The 18092-nt window shown below is 53.5% G+C and overlaps 1 protein-coding gene across 1 annotated transcript; it reads right to left on the bottom strand.

Annotated features, from left to right (window-relative positions):
- Positions 1 to 7893: 7893 nt before the first annotated feature.
- Positions 7894 to 10513, bottom strand: LOC117835266 (uncharacterized). Its single transcript, XM_072290413.1, has 8 exons — positions 10198 to 10513; positions 9932 to 10111; positions 9712 to 9725; positions 9087 to 9270; positions 8733 to 8742; positions 8569 to 8638; positions 8334 to 8458; positions 7894 to 8261 (listed from the first exon to the last, which is right to left on the bottom strand). The coding sequence occupies exons 1-8, from the start codon at positions 10331 to 10333 to the stop codon at positions 8225 to 8227; spliced, it is 756 nt and encodes a 251-aa protein (XP_072146514.1). The 5' UTR covers positions 10334 to 10513; the 3' UTR covers positions 7894 to 8224.
- Positions 10514 to 18092: the final 7579 nt, after the last annotated feature.

Below are 18092 nucleotides of genomic sequence, written 5' to 3'. Positions count from 1 at the left end.
GCCGCATCGCCCCCAACGCCGGCCACCGCCTCCCCATGCTCGCGGCTCCTCCCCCACATGTCCCGCTCGTCATCCTCCCCCATCACCCACAGCCAGCTCACACCCCCTCACCTGGGAGAGCTTCTTCAGCTTTTCCTCCCACCGGCGAACCGCAACCGAATCCCGCCCAGCTCGCCGGATCTGCAGCTACTGACGCCGGATCCGGTGGCCTCTGCTGCGGATCTACCTGCGACGCCCCCCCTCTGCCCGCCCCCGCAAATCAAGGACGGAGTTATGCCGACGTCGTCCGCCTGGGCGCCCTCTCTGCCTCCTGTGGGGCGCCCCCTCCCAACCCGACGGACGGTGGCATCCCCCAAGCACCATGTACGAAGCCATTACTCCAATGCCACCGCTCATCCGCGTCGCATTTACGGCACGGAGGAGCCAAGACCACGCCACAGAGACACCTATCAGCGCCTCCCATCCCCTCCGCCCGTCCTCTCGCCGAACGAGGGGTGGACTACAGCTACGAAGCGCAGGCGCCGCCCCGCTCTCCGCACGCCGCCCGACGTAGTTCGACGCGATAGGGGACATGACCGGCCGAGCGGCGGACATTCAAGGCGCGCATCTACCATAGCTCTGCTCTCCTTCCAGCGCGTTACTGCGGGGCGATGCTTCAACTGTCTGGCCCAAGATCACCGGGCGGCCGAGTGCAGAGACTCGGTTCGCTGCTTTAGGTGTCGCCGCTCGGGACACCGGGAGAAGCTCTGCCGCGAGCCGCGTCTTCCACCTCGACGACAATACCACCAAGCGCAACCGCCTGCAGCCGCCGCTCCCCGCCCACAATCCCCCCCCCCCCCCCCGCCGCAAGCCGCCAGCTCCTGCTCCAAATCCCTCCTCGCGACATCCCAAATCCCCTCCAACTCCTCTGCCGCCGCCACCACCACCGCCACCTGCGTCGTCACCTCGCCCAATGGCCATCGGCGACCCCAACACCCGACCAGATGAGGAAACCATCATCGTGCCTAACTCCTTCGACCTGGAGCGCGACGCCAGGGAGTGGGAAGGCACGGCTCTAGTCCCCTGGGCCATTCACATGCCGCGCGGGGCTGGAGCCAGGGACATTGAAGATCTGCTCCGGGAACAGCTGCGGCTCCAGCAGGGCGACGTCATCGTTGCCGTTCACCAGCCAGAGCCATTCCTCATCCGTTTCACCACCGCTGAACAGTGCGCCGCAACTCGCAGCCATGGGCGCTTCCGGGGGCACGGCATCGACATCTGCCTCAGGCCATGGCGCAGCCTAAGCCATGCGCTCGGACTGCGCATCTTTTACCGAGTAAGACTCTACCTCGACGGCATCCCCATCCACGCTTGCACGCCAGACATCGTCGAGAGGATCATCAGCACGCACTGCGCCCTCCAGTACATCAACATGACCTTGTCCAGCAGACCGACACCAGGCACGTCGATCTTTGGGTTGGACGGCAAATCCAAGTGCAATCCCCAAGCGGGTCTGGTTGCTGTTCACCCACCGCTCGGCGGACAAGTCCTCCGCGGTGACCATCACAACGTCGCTGCCGGACCGTTGGCAGCAGGGCGTCCGCTATGAGGTCTTCCTGCACCTAGGCGTTCTGGAAGACTACACGGCGGCGGCTCGCGACCTCGACGGCGCCATCAACAATCCATCCGCCTTCACCCCCACGCTTCGGGGCTACGCGTGGCGCTACGGCCTCCCAGATGGTGCCCCCTCCGACGCACGCTCAAAGTTCCCCGCCAGGCTGCCACACCCGCCGCGGGACACGGAGCCGCGGGCCGACGACGACCGTGATCGTCGCCGTGGCACCTGGGACCACGGGCGCGACGATCAGGGCAAGAGCTCCGGCCGCAACGATGTCTCCCGCCGCGACTCCCGCAACGACATCTCCCACAACGGCCATGACAGCAGGAGGGGCGACAACAGCTCCTGCCGCGACTCCTTCCACTGGCCGCGTAGGCCGGAGGATGACGACAACGACGACACCGACTACGACCATCCGGGAAGGGGGCGCGACCGAAGCAACAAGCCCCACGACAGCCGTGGGCGGGATGTTGTGCGCCGCGACCGCACGAGATCCCCGCGATGGTGGGATGCTGAGTTCAGGGGGGGACAGCGCCGGGTTGCTGAAGCCCCACCCCTTGCCGCCCCTTCGCCGACCAAAGTGCCAAACAAGTCAAGCTTCGCTGCCTTCGCTCCTGCACTACCGCGCTTCGACGACCTCAGAGCCATGGTGCGTGCGCAGGTCGAGGCTCTCTTCAACGCTCAAGCCATGGCGATCCATCACACCTTCCAGGCTATGGCCAGCTCTCAGGTGCGTTCAACCGATTTGCTAAGCCCGGCTTCCCCTGTGCAGCCTATGTCTAGTAAGGACCTCGTAGCTTGCGGCGTCGACGAGTTTTTCTCCAGGTCATGCTCACTGGTGGACAGCCTTGACACCCCGCCGCGCCCGGCGGGGAATCAAGCCTGGTCCGACCCCCCGTTGCACCTGGTGCCTCTGCAACGGGTCTTTGACAGGCTCGGTTCGGCGCTTCAGGGGCGACCCTCGACGCGGGAGGTCGAACTTGCCCTGAACCAGATGCAGCTGCTCGGCGACACTACACCAACGGCCATTGACAGGCCCCGCGCCGCCGTGACAGCATCTCCGACGGCCGCCACACTTGCTCCAAGTGGGAAGCTGGACAGGGTGCTGGCTTCACCGGTGAGGACGGCCTCGTGGGCCGACTCCCTAGCCTCACGGGCCGACCCCCTGGGGCCTGCTTCAGACTCGGGCGCACGGGGCGCTCGCATTGGACCACCGGTGAGGATGGCCTCATGGACCGACTCCCTAGCCTCACGGGCCGACCCCCTGGGGCCTGCTCAAGACTGGTCCCCTAGCGGTGTACGCGCTGGGCCGATGCTCTCCCCTGGGCCGGCCGGTGCGCACGCTAGGCCAACTCTTCCCCCTGGGCCGGATGCTGCCGTGGGGAGTCCACGGGCCGGCCTCGCACCGGTGCACTCGACTGGGCCATAAGTTGAAGCCCTGGGCCACAGCACCGAGCACAGATCACACATTCCTGTTTCCTCAACATATGACATGCAGGTACCTACAGTTGGCGCCATGGGGGCCCAGGCTGCCAACCACGCCACTGTTGAGGACACCCACGACGCGGCGGAGGGTGGGTCCGTCGACGACCTCTTCGCTGCTCCGGCCCCGCCGATACTACAACAGCCCCCGCTACGTCGCCAACGCACGCGCCGAAGCTTCGACATGTCCGCAGTCCGCAGGAGCGCCAGACTGGCCCTGAAGCCGTCGGTTCCCGCTCTGCAGCGCGCCCAACGCAATTTGTGGCGCAAGCTAGGTGTCTCGGATGATGAGCTACGTCCAGTTGAGGACATCTTGCAGGAGTACATCAACTCTCACCAGTGGCCGCTCCCAGATCATGTCATTGCAGCGATGACGGCCCTGTTCGACCTGGATGATGAAGGAGCAGAACAGGTCAATGAAGCCCTTATTCATCATGCGGGACAGACGGTCCAGGACATCCAGAACGAGCTCGCCATACGTCAAGCATGAGTCGTCAGGGATCTACCTGTTGTTGGAGAACTGTCATCTCCATGTACCCGTACTTCCTACCGTACTATTTTACTTTTAACCCTCCGAACCCTGCTGGCTGTGACCTTCGGGCTAGGAGCTGCACTAGGCTTCACGACTCGACCTTCTGGTTTTATTGTGCGCGACTTCGCCCTACTGGCTTCGACCTTCGGGCAATGCATCTGCACGGACATCGACCTTCCAACGCTTTTGTCGCCAACACCTATTCCGCCAAGATTCGTCATCTTAGGTGCGCCGACGTACTCACATACACCCCGGCCTGGCCTACCTCCGCACACAAGCACTACGAACAGTACGCTTCCGTCTCCTGCGTGGTAAATCCCCCAAATGCACACAACTAACTTCGACACCATCAGTTGGAATGTCCGTGGCCTCAATGCTCCCGCGAGATGCATGATTGTTCATGAAACAATAAAAGACACACCGTGCCAGATTGCGTGTCTTCAGGAAACCAAGCTAAGCCAGATCGACGCAACTCTTGCTGCCTTCTTAGGTGGCTACCGCCTATCCAACTTCGCTTACAAACCGGCGCAGGGCACTAAGGGAGGAATACTAATCCTTTGGGATGCCAATTTCGTCGATCTTACTGACATCCAAATTGGGAGCTACTCACTTACGGCAACAGTATTGGCAAAAAATTGCGACACCGATTTCCGCCTAACGACAGTCTACGGCCCTTCCAGGACGAATCTAAAATCGGCATTCATGCAACATATGCGAAACATGAAGCCTGACAACGATACCAAATGGCTCATTCTTGGCGATTTCAACCTCATATACAAGGCACGAGACAAAAACAACAGACGATTGAACCTCAACCTAATGCGCCGCTTCCGTAACACCCTAGCTTTCTGTGGTCTTAAGGAAATTCACCTGCAAAACCGCAAATATACGTGGAGCAATGAAAGACGCCAGCCTACGCTTTCACGCCTGGACCGCTTCTTCTGCAATGAAGCCTGGGACATCGCTTTCGATGACCACACTCTACACGCCTTATCCTCCTCCCACTCCGACCACTGCCCTCTGTTGCTAGCACGACTATCCGGTCCACGGAAGCCACGACCGTTTAAATTTGAGAACTTTTGGACAAAACTGCCCCATTTTCAGGACATTGTACAGCGAACATGGTGTCTTCCAACGCACCATACCGAGCCGTTTCACCGCCTAGGTCACAAATTGCACTTAACGGCAAGGGCACTCCGGAAATGGAGTAACTCCATCATTTCAGACGCTAAACTAAAGCTGCAGATGGCACAAGTGGTGATTCTTCACCTCGATTCGGCGCAAGACTTTAGGCCCCTTTCGGAGGCTGAATTTGCCCTACGAGCTAAACTCAAAAAACGTGTCCTAGGGTGGGTAGTACTGGAGTGTGCTAGGAGACGACAGTCATCGCGCGTAAAAAACCTCCGTGAGGGCGATGCCAACACACGCTACTTCCATCTTAAGGCCAACGCGCGACGAAGAAAAAATTTCATCCAAAGGCTGAGATCTGATTCTGGCTGGGCACTCACGCATCAAGACAAACAAGACGTCATTCAAGACCACTTCAGCAGATTTATGGCGACACCACAACAACGCACACGAGATCTACGATGGGAAAATCTACATCACTCCCAGGAAGACCTTTCGGACCTCGACCGGCCGTTTGACGAAATGGAGATCTTACATGCCATCAAACAACTACCGCATGATCGGGCACCCGGCCCTGACGGCTTCACAGGACTCTTCTTCAAGACATGCTGGAACATCATCAAAGGAGACATAATGTCGGCGATCAATGCTTTCTACAACATCCGCTGCAACGACCTTAACCTACTAAATAAGGCTAACATCGTCCTTGTCCCCAAAAAAGAGGGTGCAGAAGCCATTCTAGATTTTCGACCAATCAGCCTTATCCACGCTTTTGCAAAAATTATCACTAAAGTTCTGGCGCTCCGACTCAGGCCTCATATGAACGCCATCATCTCACCCTGCCAGAGCGCATTCATCAAGGGCCGTAGCATCCACGACAACTTCCTATATGTCAGAAACATTGCCCGACTATTCTACCAAAAAGCAACACCGGCCCTATTCATGAAACTCGACATCTCAAAAGCTTTCTATTCAGTACGCTGGGACTACCTTCTTGATCTACTGCAACATAAAGGCTTCCCTGCTCGCTGGAACCAATGGATCACGGCCCTCCTTGCCACCTCAACGTCAAAAGTACTCTGAACGGTACGCCTTTACCACCGATTCACCACGGCCGAGGTCTCCGGCAGGGCGACCCGCTTTCACCCCTCCTCTTTGTTCTAGCTATCGACCCCCTACAACATATTATTACTCAAGCCACCCAGAGGGGTCTTCTCACCAAACTAGGAGGACGAGCAGCACGGTTCACAACATCCCTGTACGCTGATGATGCGGCGATTTTCATTAAGCCCACACGTAGAGACATATCCAACTTGACAAACATCCTGCAACAATTCGGGGAAGCCACGGGACTACGCACGAACCTGCACAAGACACAGATTGCACCCATCAGTTGTAATACCATCGACCTGGACCAATTACTTAACGATCTACCGGCGACAAGAACAAACTTCCCAATACGCTACCTTGGCCTCCCCTTAACGACAAGGCGCCTAAGGAAAATCGACTTCCAACCACTCATTGATAAAGTGGCAGGTAAGCTATCAGCATGGACGGGACGTCATCTAACACAGGCAGGAAGAATAACCCTCACAAAGTCGGTCCTCTCAGCACAACCAGTATATTTCTTTACAGCTCTCAAACCAAGGAAAGAGGTACTCCAGGACATAGACAAAATCCGTAAAAAATTCTTATGGGCGGGGGACCAACAACTATCTGGAGGTAAATGCAAAGTAAACTGGACGAAAACCTGCCTTCTAAAACAACACGGGGGTCTGGGCATCCCGGACCTAGAGAAATTCGCGCGAGCCCTCCGGCTCAGGTGGCTCTGGCATGAGTGGGTGTCACCGGAAAAACCCTGGAACAACACGGGAACCCCATGCGACGAAACTGACAGGCAACTGCTTGCGGCATGCACGTCTATCAGTCTGGGTGACGGCAAAAAAACTAGCTTCTGGTCATCTGGATGGCTACAGGGTCAGCGCCCTAAGGACATCGCCCCACTCCTTTACACCATTTCGCGCAGAAAGAATAGGAGCGTCCATGATGCCCTCAGTCAAAATAACTGGTTACGCGACCTCGCGATTGACAATAACGTCACCGTTTCTCACCTAGCGTCGATCGCCCGCTTATGGCAAATGGTCAATGCTACGGACCTCAGATCAGGGGAGGAAGACACTATCACCTGGAAGCTGACAAACTCAGGAATGTATACAACGGCCTCGGCATATAAAGCACAATTCCTGGGCTGCACCGAAACACCATACATATCCTCCATCTGGAAATCATGGGCGCCACCAAAGTGTAAATTCTTCGCGTGGCTAATTACACAGAACCGAGTTTGGTCAGCTGATCGTTTGGCCAAGCGCGGCTGGCCCCACAACGCCACGTGCGCTCTGTGCCGATCCACTATGGAGACTGGACACCACCTATTAGCTGAGTGCAGATACACACGGAGGATCTGGGACCAAACGGCGACATGGCTAGCGCAGCCTAACCTCCAACCAAATGCATGGCGACCTTCATCCAACGCTCTGGAGTGGTGGACCTCTATCACCACAACACCGGACTCGCCACGTAAGGCTCTAAGAAGCCTCACCCTCTTAATCATGTGGGAAGTCTGGAAGGAACGGAACGCACGTATTTTCAACAGACACGAGACATCTCCGACGACTCTGATGGTGAAAATCAAAGATGAGGCCTCAGCTTGGCTCTTGGCGGGGGTCAAAGATTTAGCGTTACTTCTATCACGCGAGTAGTTCCCTTATGGCCCCACCTTTTTTCCTTTTCTTCCCCGGTTTTTCGGGGTTTCTCCTGTATTTTCCTACTCTATCAATGAAATAGGCACCTCCTCATGCCCGTTCGTTCAAAAAACCGAGAGTAGTTGAGGGTTTAAAACTGGGGTTTTTTTTACAAGTCAAACAAAGAATGCTCAAATACATGGCATAGTATAGTACATGTATCAATTAGATGTACATGGTCCTAGCTCTCGGAGTGGACTTGCTCACTAGCTAGGTCAAGCAAGAATCCAGAAACGAAGGAACAGGAACATTTTTTGCTCGCTACTGTACTTTCTTGGTTAAGTGAATTATATAAGCATATGTGATTGACATCAGAGGTGGGAAGCGAGTAAGTTTCTCTAAAGCTCCAGCATTGATACTTTAGCTCACGATTTACAGCTTTACTCAAAACTGGTAACCAAGATGAGTTACAGACAGAAACACCGGACAACTAAGTGGTGCAGGTCAGGGAACCTGAAAAAAAATTTGGTATTGCTGTGTGCAATGCTACCAAGAAGATATGTTGAGTCATTAAGCTCCAAGTGTTCTATTTCTTCTAAGCATTTCTACACTTATAAATGACACAGAAACTAACAGTCTGCTTCACCAGCGTCCTACACGTAAATGTAAAAGGCTCCAACAAACACAAACATCATTCACCAGTTCTGAATTAGGCAACAGATAATGTAGAATCTTCCACAGCAGCTAGAGAAATCCTCCATGGTAGTTTGAGATTGGCCACCTGCCATAATTATAAAGTAAAATAAGAATATGAAAAAAATGTTCAACATAAAACTAGGGGAGGGATAATTACGAGTAGAAATTCTTCTCCACGGTCTCCTCCACAGGAAGATGTATTGAATGTGCAGTGCCATCCTCAGCCTTTATAACAGTCAACTCCACCATCTTTCCAATATTTTCCACCAATATTTCGAACAACTAGTCAAACCAAAATTGAAACAAAGCATATATGAGTGCAGCCTCACAGCAAACATGAGTGCCAATGCCACAAAAAACAATTAGTTTCATGACAAAAGTTATGGAAGTACCTGTAAACTTGTAGCAACACGTCTTCCATTGCACTGAATAATTAGATCCCTATGACGTAGTCCAAAGCAGCTCGCAGTGCCTTGTAGGAGACAGGCATCCAGTTAGCAAGACTTCAGAAAAATGGTAGAATTATATAAATGAACATCACCTATTTTGTTCGCACATAAGTCTGGCTGGCCAAAATGTACATCACTTATATTATTTATACATATGTCATTTCGGTTATTACTCCCTCTGATTCCAAACGTAGGTCATTTTGGACATAGATGCCGTCTCCAGTATGATACTTTGACTCAATCTTTTTTTGTGAAAGTACTTACCATGAAGAATCTAACAACATCAACCATGTGCTATCAATATATTGATGGACCAAGTTAAGAAGTTTGAGCAACTAGATCGGAGGGAGTATTTAATATTGAAACAAACTGCATTTCCATATTCAACGAGCAGATTAAACAATCATGAACATGAGTTGTACATTTAACAAGCAAGTCAAAGCAAATAATGAACATGGGACATACCAGCTCAACAACAAGATCATCCAACCCTTCATGCAAAGTCGTGGGAACTTTCATCCAAGGTGAAGACTGGGCATTATGCAAATTCACACCGAAAGCCATTATACTTGGACGGCAATACCTCCTATAAAAGAAGCTCGTGAATAAAATACGCAAAGAAAGAGGATCTAATGTCACCAAATTCTACCAAGCTACAAACTAACTGTCAAAAGTTACAAGAGCAGCCTTGTGACAATTTGTCATTAACTTGCACAAAGCATGTGCATCAGTAAACTATAAAACTTAAGAGTTTGCATAATCTCATTCTCCTGCCTTTTGTTTCTTTTGCAAGGTTTTTCTGTTATCCTAAAAGAAAATGATACTGAACCATATATAGTTAATAAGTTTTGTTTGCAGTCTTGTTCAAGTCCTCATTTTCTAACCATATATACTACTAAAAAATCACGAAACTCCGCAGTTTGTTATCCCATATTTAGGTTAGTGGCCTCAGTTAGGTATCATGGTCCAAACACATAATGTGGCGGACTTGCGGTAATGTGTACAGTCTTGTGCAGCGTGATGCGCTATGGTATCTTTTTCCTGTTCAACTTATTGGCTACAACAGGACTAACCGGTTCCTTCTACCTTTACACTAATAGCTAGCAAAAAAATCAAGGACATGTTGTAAAGGTGCATTCTTGCTTAATGTTGCCCGTTGTAGTTAAGATTAGAGTGCATATGTACATGAGCGCACAATGTTGCCCGTTGTAGAGGGGGGCCAAAAACAGGGGAAATATTTGAGCGGCCAATCCCCCCACGCCACCCAAGACGGAGCAAGGTTCAATTTTTTTTTAATTAAAGAAACCGGAAGATTTGGCACATTTTAACACAGTGCAGGAATCAGGAACACGCAAAAGAGGACCCATGAAGCTACCGTCGATGGAGGCGACGGCGACGACTGCCTGGGACACTCCGGCCGCAACCCTCCTAGCCTCTTCGTCGATTGGCAGGTTTGCCTCCCGGGGTATCGCCACATAACTGTCCTCTGATTACATAATTTTAGTTTCAGTGCCACGAAGCAGGTAAAACAGGACGACATTTGGAACATGAAGGCTAGGTTCCGGACCGCACCTGGGTTACACGAGCAGTGTGGGAGTGAGAGTCTTGCGGGCAGGTTCCAAGGATGCTTGGTCGGGGCGATGGGGTCGATATCCCTCCGCTTCGCTGGCGGCTCGCGGAGCACCGGATCCCGCCATGACTCCGCCATGGCGCGTACTTCCTCCCTGCTGACTGCTGATGAGGGAAGACAGAGAGATGAGCCGTAGCCCAATCATGGAGAGTTTGGGCCTTGGGGGCAGTACAGCCCAAACCCATGGTTCACAAAATGCCCATGGGCCATATCAGACAATTAAGTCCCGGGGCCCGAGCGGCGCCACGGCCCACGGAAGACATGGATGCCGCGCGGATCGCCCACAGCACGCGGCCGAGGCCCAGGCGGAGAGGCTGGACCCGGCAGCAGGCTTCCGGCGCCGTTTGTCCACGACGCCGACAGCTGCTGCTCCAGCACTGCCGCCGCCGGCGGCGGCGGCGCTCGGACATTGGCCATGGCCGGATCTCGGCGCTGGTGACTAGATGCTTTTTCGTTCCGGTGCTTGCGCGCGCCTCACGAGGATACGGCGCCGTGGAGGCGGCGACGCCGGAAGGAAGGATGGATGTGCGGGATGGGGATGCTGTGGTTGTACTTGTACCTGGGCTAGGAGAAATGACTCGTATCCCGCGGCGTGCGCGTCGCGGGCTCGTTGCGTCGCGGGCACCGATTCCGGCGGGGACGCCCTGGCCGGGTGCCCGGGTGGGGTGGCCATGGCGTCGAGAGGCTGCTCCGGTGGTGGCTGGCGGAGCCTTTCCGTGCCGTAGCCCTCAGCTATGGCTGTGAGTGGCGGGAATACCGCAGGCCGCAGCAGAGCTGACGGGGAGTTCCCGCCGGATGCCCGGCAGAGGGGACAGCACAGCCTCGCCGGCCGCCGTGTTGGCCGTCCGCCCGCCGTCCCGGCGTATTTGCACGTGACCCCTTGGATTAGTCGCGATCCAAATATTTACAAAATACCCCCTAATATTTAAACCCCTGATTTGGATCGCGATCAATGATCACGATCCAAATATTTTCAATGCACCCCTTGTTATTTTGTAGAATTGAGCCCCTCCCGCTCTCGACCGTCCGCCACCGCACTTCACTGCCGGCGGCCGCCACCGCGCTTCCGCCCTCCGCGGCGCCCTCCCCCCGGTAGAGCATGCAGTGTCAGTTTCAATGTTTGGGCAGGAGAAGCGGCGAGTTGGCGGCGGGCTGTCACCGGGGCCGTGGACGAGCGATTCGGCCGTCGGGGGAGCACCGGAGGCGGCGGATGGAGCGTCGTCGTGGCTGCTGCTTCCCTGATTCCCCCACCGCGTTGCGAGTTGCGACGGTCTTCGTGTCCACCGGAGTGGAGGCCACAACTAGAGGTGGACGTGGGGTGCCCGCGGTGGATCAGGAAAGCGTTGGGACGCCAATGGTTGCTCTGGCTTGGTTGTTGCCACCTGCAGATTAACCTGTAATAGTCAGCATGCTGCACTACTCGTGGTAACAGGATGTCATCCAATCCAAGTACCCAGTTCAGTTTCGGATTCAGACTAGTGCGTTCGGTGTAGCAGAGAATTCAGAGTTGTGAGCACAGACGGTAAGGATCTTGTCCGAAGAGTCCATCTCTGATGTCTGATCGACGATCCTCACATGTTGCCCGCGGATATAGTCAGAGGTTTCTCTCACGCTCATGCTTGAATAATGCTAACAGAATTCAGTGTAGTATGTTCATAACTAGGTACTAACGTAGATGCTGTACATGCTGATGTGTAGGAGAGGGAAGGGTGCACTCATGTAGTTTCATTTGGTCGCTGCGGTAATTAACAATGGCGTCTAAAGATGGGCATGGTTCAACCATGGAGCGAACCGTAATCGATCCATTTGATACCCAGAGGAGCACCGGTTGCTCCATTTCAAACCTCGGTGCTCCAATGGATGCCTCAGGTCAACCCATGTGTTTATGCTTTGTTGCTTACTGCTCCCTCCGTTTCAAATTGTAGGTTGTTTTAATTTTTCTAAGTTCATAGATATTATTATGTATCTAGATATACACTGTATGTAGATGCGTAATAATATATATGCACTTGAAAAAGTTAAAACGACCTACAATTTAGAACGGAGAAAGTAATAATTTATGCTTACTACTTTGCTTGCGGGCTGCTCGGCAGCTAGGAGCAGCATCCGCTGATCCACAGCCACCCTCCGCTGGCTGTATGCTGCTCCAACTACAACGATGGCGTCAAGTTTGTTGTCGCGGGTCCGACGCTGACGTTCGCCGCCTCGCCGGCGACAAGGATCACGACGTGCATACATTCGAGCGGCTCGTTTCAGAGGTCAACATGCATGACTTGCTGCCGGTGCCACCTATGGCCGAGCAAGCCCTGCGCCGGGAACAAGCTCAGTAAGATGGACATGGCCATTGACCAGCGCTTGACCTGTTGGCAAACAAGCTTGGCCGCCGATTTCATTGCAGCACGGCAGCTGCGCCCCACTCGGGTACCTCAGCCGCTCCGGCAACGTGATCCAGGGAGCGCTTGATTCTGACAGACAACCCAACGCCAAGTGAGGTTCAAGCGAATTTCTAAAACTGGTTGGAAAAGGCAGCAATTGGAGGCGTCTCGAGATTAATGACAGCAACATCAATACACTGGGTTATCTGAATGCACACAAGTGTAAAAATTGTTCACCAGTGCAATTGGCCTTGGGGCCGGGATGTAGGAAATGTAAATGCAAGAGCGAGGAGATGGAAGCGCTCGAGAAGCCGGCGAAGTGCAGCCGGGAGATGCCGATGCCCGGTGGAGCGTGACGGCGAGGACAGCGAAGTGTACGGAGAGGTGTCTCGATGGGCGGCGCCGACGGAGGAAACGCGACTAGCTGAGAACGGGGCGGCAGCTCAGCCTCGATAGATGCCGACCCAGAGTGGCTTTGTGGGTCGGAGGAGGAGCCCATTAGGGTCGTTTCTGCAGTTCGGTTCGACGAACCTGGGGATCGATCCGCACTGTTACTTGTAATCGTGTACGTATAGGTGTCTTAGGCTAGAGTCAAATAAGCCGACCTGTGTTGAGGCTGAGCGAGTCCGTTGGAGCTTAGCGCATGGATGCATGCAGAGCGTGTCTTCAGGAGCTGCGCAGCGTGGACGCTGGACGTGGGATGGCATGGCCAAAAGGAGTGGCACGCCGCGCTTGTAGGGCAGCACACTGCCACGATCAGTGAGTTTGTTAGATGTTTTTTTTGCCTTTATATTCAAGTAAGCAATACAGAAAACGCGGCTGGCTACACCAGCACAAAATCTTCTTGCGTTCGTGTGTTCGTGAGTGCCACCGTGTGATCGCCGACGACAAGAGCTCGTCGGGATTTTCAACAATTGGTATCAGAGCTGAGGGAGGAGCCGGAATCGATCGTGGCTAGGTACCGCTGTTGGTATAATGATCCGGCGATACGCTACGCGCTCATGGTAGGCGACGAGAAGAAGACCCCTCCCAGCTCTCCTAGGAAGCCTGCCGGTGGAAAGGGCGACGAAGCTGGTGGTGGTGGCAAGGAGGAGGTGGTGCGCGTCGTTCGGGAGATCGGCGGCACGACGAACTGGCCCATGCTCACCAAGACTAATTACACGTAGTGGTCTTTGGTGATGAAAGTCAAGATGCAAGCCCGCAACCTGTGGGAAGCAATTAAGCCTGGCGGCGTCTCGCTGCAGGAGGACCATATGGCGCTCGACGCCATAACGAGCGCCGTGCCTCTGGAGATGGTGGCGTCGTTGGTGGTGAAGGCGACGGCGCTGGAGGCGTGGAATGCCGTGAAGACCCAGTGCATCGACAGCGAATCGGTGCGGAAGATGAATGCGCAGCGCCTCCGCCGGGAGTTTGAGATGATCCACTTCAATGATGGTGAGGGCATCGACGATTTCACGTTGCGGCTACAGAACCTCGTGGCCGCACTGGAGACGGTCGGGGAGATGATCGAGACTCAGAAGGTCATGGAGAAGCTCCTGCAAGTCGTCCCTAAGCACTTGTCGCAGGTCGCCGTCGCCATTGAGGTCACGACGGATCTAGCCACGCTGTCGCTGGAGGAGTGGACGGCTACGCGCGGCAGAGGATCGGGCAGCCGAGGACGACGCTCCACCGCCACCACGCGCTGACGGGAAGCTCTACCTCATAGAGGAGGAGTGGATCGCGCGCTCCAAGGAGTGACGGAGAGGTGACAGCTCTCTGCAGGTTCCAAGTTCGGCAATCACCGGAGCCGGCCACGGCGCAACCCATCGAGCGGGGGATCAAGCTCTGGGTCGGGCCGCAAGGTCAACGACGACCAGTGCTGAAGATGCGGGAAGACGGGGCATTGGGCCCGCGAGTACCCCTCGAAGCCCAAGAGCGGTGCGGCACACGCTGCATAGGCCAAAGAGGAGGAGCCCACTCTGCTGATGGCAAGGGTGGACTTGATCTAGGTTCGATCCCCTCCGGCTGCGGCTGCAGTCAACGCGCCGCTGTCGACGATTCGACCGCTGGGGGCGGGCATGCTGCTTCAGCTGGTGGAGGCTCGAGTCTTTGCCCAGCTCGACGACGACGACCCCTCTAATGACACCCTCTGATACCTCGACACGGGCGCGACCAATCACATGACTAGGTCGCGCATCGTCTTCTCCGAGCTCGACAGCAGCGTCATCGACACCATGAGCTTCGGGGATGGCTCAGTGGTCAAGATCGAGGGCTGCGGGACAATGCTGTTCACCTGCAAGACCGGCGAACACAAGCAGCTGACCGGTGTCTCCTTTGTCCCTCACCTCGACACCAACCTGATCAGCGTCGGACAGCTCGACGAGGATGGCTATGACATCCACAGCGACAACAGGGTGATGCGGATCCGCAATGAGCAGAGGCACTTTCTGAAACATCCCCATATAAGTGGAGACTAAATGTGATACAAATATCAGTCCCAAGAGGCTGATAACATATTTATTCAACAGATGGTTTATGAACCGTACAACTCCCAAGGGAGTGGGCGTGAAAGCCACACCGAAATGATAAGTAAATGAACAACAGCAGTGAGCCAAGCTACTATCAAGAGACAGCACTCGGGACTACACGACAGCGGAAGCATTCTGCAAAGACCAACACCACAGGCAGCGTTGGGTGCGGAAGCGACCTCCTACTCAAAAACCTCGGCGGCGAAGTTCGGGTCTTCCTCTAAAGCAACAAAATAAGGGTGAGTACAAAAGTACTCAACAAGTCCAACCCCATCCACGGAGGGGAATACAATCAAGAATATGCACAGGATATATCAAGGGTAAGGCTAGGGTTTATTTGCAATAAAGCTAGATTTTAACACATGCAAGGGTTCATTTTCAAAAGGATTTTCGCAAAGCATTTCTTTAGCAAACGAATCAATAAGTGGGGTTGATCCTACACGAAGGATCCAAGTTTTAATGGTACTGGAATCCTCATCCGCAGTAGCTCATGGCACAACTGCCGGACACTTCCAAAATCCAACGCACACCATGAAAATCATCCATCTCCCAACACTAGTCATGTGTCCAAGCCGTAACTCGTCTAATGCCATGGGCACAGCTACCCGGATAGGTTTTAACTCTGCAGAGGTGTACACTTTACCCACAAGTAGGGTACTGCAGCACGATCACCTTAGTGCTGGTATGTCACGAGCGTTTTCAGTCACATACGCTCGAGGGCTGCTTGGTGGGGGGACGGTGGCGCAGGTATTCGAAGATCGAACAATGGCACCGGCGGGCTAACGTTTGGAAGTTGGAAAGGCAAATGGCAAGGGTAAAATGGAAGAGATAACTTCCTCCGTTATTTATCACAATAGCGCGGTAACAACGGCGCAAAATAAAAGGATCCTCAAATTTTGGGACACCTGATTAGCAGTTACCTTTATCTCAGGAAGAGATAAGATCTCTTTTCGGAGATGGTCACATTGCCCAAAGGTTGACCCTTATACCCACCAAACTAGTCGGCTAAAAGGCTCGGGGGTTTTGTGCCACGTGTCCATTGACAATAAAATTTTTTCTCCTGGTTTTAAGGGGAAAGTGATGCGAATTACAGATTGACCCTCAGCCTAATTCTTCAATTCAACCTAAGGCTCGGGGTCTACTCCATATGGAGTGCAACTTTCGTCGCACTTCCACGTAAATTCAAGATTGAATGATATGAGACTGAGTTAAATGAGGCTTGAGTACATTCTAGCCGCATGACAGTTTTTGGGTACCTTTGAAGATTCAACCAGATGAAGTACTCGAAGAGCACCAAAACTAGTCGGTGAAGTCTGCAAAAGTACTTGAAACTGCTGCATTTGACTAAAAAGTACTCGGGGGCTTGTCGTACATACTTTTATGGGCCTACCAGAAGGTTTGGATAGTCTTAAATATAGGGCTGGACATCGAGATGTATCTGACATGGAGACAATGGTGCAAGACGGCGTAGTCTATATGGAAAGATATGAACTAGTCGAAGATTAGAAAAGTACTCATTGTAATAAGAATAGAACTCATCTAGTTGTATCCGACTAGTATTCTTGTAACCAACCGACCTGTAACTCTGCCCCCCGCAATATAATGTGAGGTAGGGACCCCTCCAAAGCAATTCAATCCAACCAACACATAGGACCTAGGGTGTTATGCAATCTAGCGGCCCGAACTTGTCTAAATCGTGTGTCTGTATTTACCTTCGAGTTTCTAATCTCGACGAGCCTCACTAACCAAAATACTACCTCGGGCACCCTTTGATAGGTTGCCGGGTTTAAACATCGACACCAAGGGACTAGCGGAACCACGTGCAGGTGACCAAAATGGAAAATAAATGTACGTCGGAGATCTATGGTCAGGAACCCTCGTGGCGCGCTAATTAGCATTTTCCAGGAATATTTATATTCTGAAAAAGAAGAAGAACAAGGTGATGTGAACAGAGCTTGCTCCTTGCATTGAGCGTATCCGCTTTTTAGTTGTTATTAGTTGTCTTTTTTGTTGAGGGCAGCTTGTTGTTCTATCGTCTCATAAAGCTTGCGGCAAATCTCTTGCCGTCCTTTCAAAAGGAAAAAAAAAGCTTGCTCTGATTTTTAAATTTATCACCACAAACCAGTGGAACAGCACGCGCATCAGGGTTGAGCACATGCTACTGGCTATGTAGGACATTTCTCTTTTTCAATATAGCAGCAGCTCTCCTGTTGGCTCGTTTAAAAAAAAATGAACCACAACAATGAACAACAACAACAAACACCATGACAGCAATGGTGCCAACAACCGCAGCAGCCGCAAAGGAAGAAAGTATTCGAGGACACAGTTGACTAGTAAGTAGTAGCCCAGTAGGTAAGGAAACGAACTACACTTTCTAGCAATCAGGGCTTTTGCTGCGCACACGCCGATCCCCGAATGCCAGAAACATCGTGCCCATTGCTCGACGGATTCCGAAGACGGGACGCCCTCGTTTGCAGCTGCCTTTGCACGTCGTTCAGCAGGCTCCGAAGAGCGGGCACGCGTGTTCGCAGCTGTCCCTGCCCATCGATGACTGGAAGATCCTGAAGAGCGCCCACAACTGACTGCATCTGGTTCGTCAGTCCGATGATCCGGCAGACCACATCGATCGGAAGTTCCTCAAGAGGACTGCCCGCGATCGACTTCGCAACCGTTTCCAGCTCGCTCACCACTTGGTTCAGCGGGCTCTGAAGATCGCGCCGTGTTCGCGGCTGGCCCTGCCCAGTGATCTGAAGATCGCCGGGAACAGCTCGCGGCTGCTGGATATCAAGGTCGAGCAGGTCAGCCACAGTCTTCGTCACGCCGTATTTTCTAAGCACCGACTCCACTATGGCTACGAGACTGCTCAGCTGGCTCTGCAGACGCCGGTCGCCACCTTCTTCCGTGGAGACAGGAATATCCTGCAGGCGACGAGCATCGGCAACGGGAACGGCGGCG

The sequence above is a fragment of the Setaria viridis genome, chromosome 9 (assembly GCF_005286985.2).
Source record: "Setaria viridis chromosome 9, Setaria_viridis_v4.0, whole genome shotgun sequence".
Classification (NCBI taxonomy): Eukaryota; Viridiplantae; Streptophyta; class Magnoliopsida; order Poales; family Poaceae; genus Setaria; species Setaria viridis.
The sequence above is the reverse complement of the archived record's forward strand: the minus strand, read 5'-3'. Positions and strand labels throughout refer to the sequence as shown.

What these genes read in the sequence shown, in the direction of transcription:
- LOC117835266 (XM_072290413.1), bottom strand. Translation starts at nt 10,333, where the DNA reads ATGGCGGAGTCATGGCGGGATCCGGTGCTCCGCGAGCCGCCAGCGAAG. An exon ending in GTGTTGCTACAAGTTTACAG is followed by an intron (nt 8,459 to 8,568) that starts GTACTTCCATAA and finishes TGGTTTGACTAG; the next exon opens with TTGTTCGAAATATTGGTGGA. An exon ending in GTGGAGAAGAATTTCTACTC is followed by an intron (nt 8,262 to 8,333) that starts GTAATTATCCCT and finishes TAATTATGGCAG; the next exon opens with GTGGCCAATCTCAAACTACC.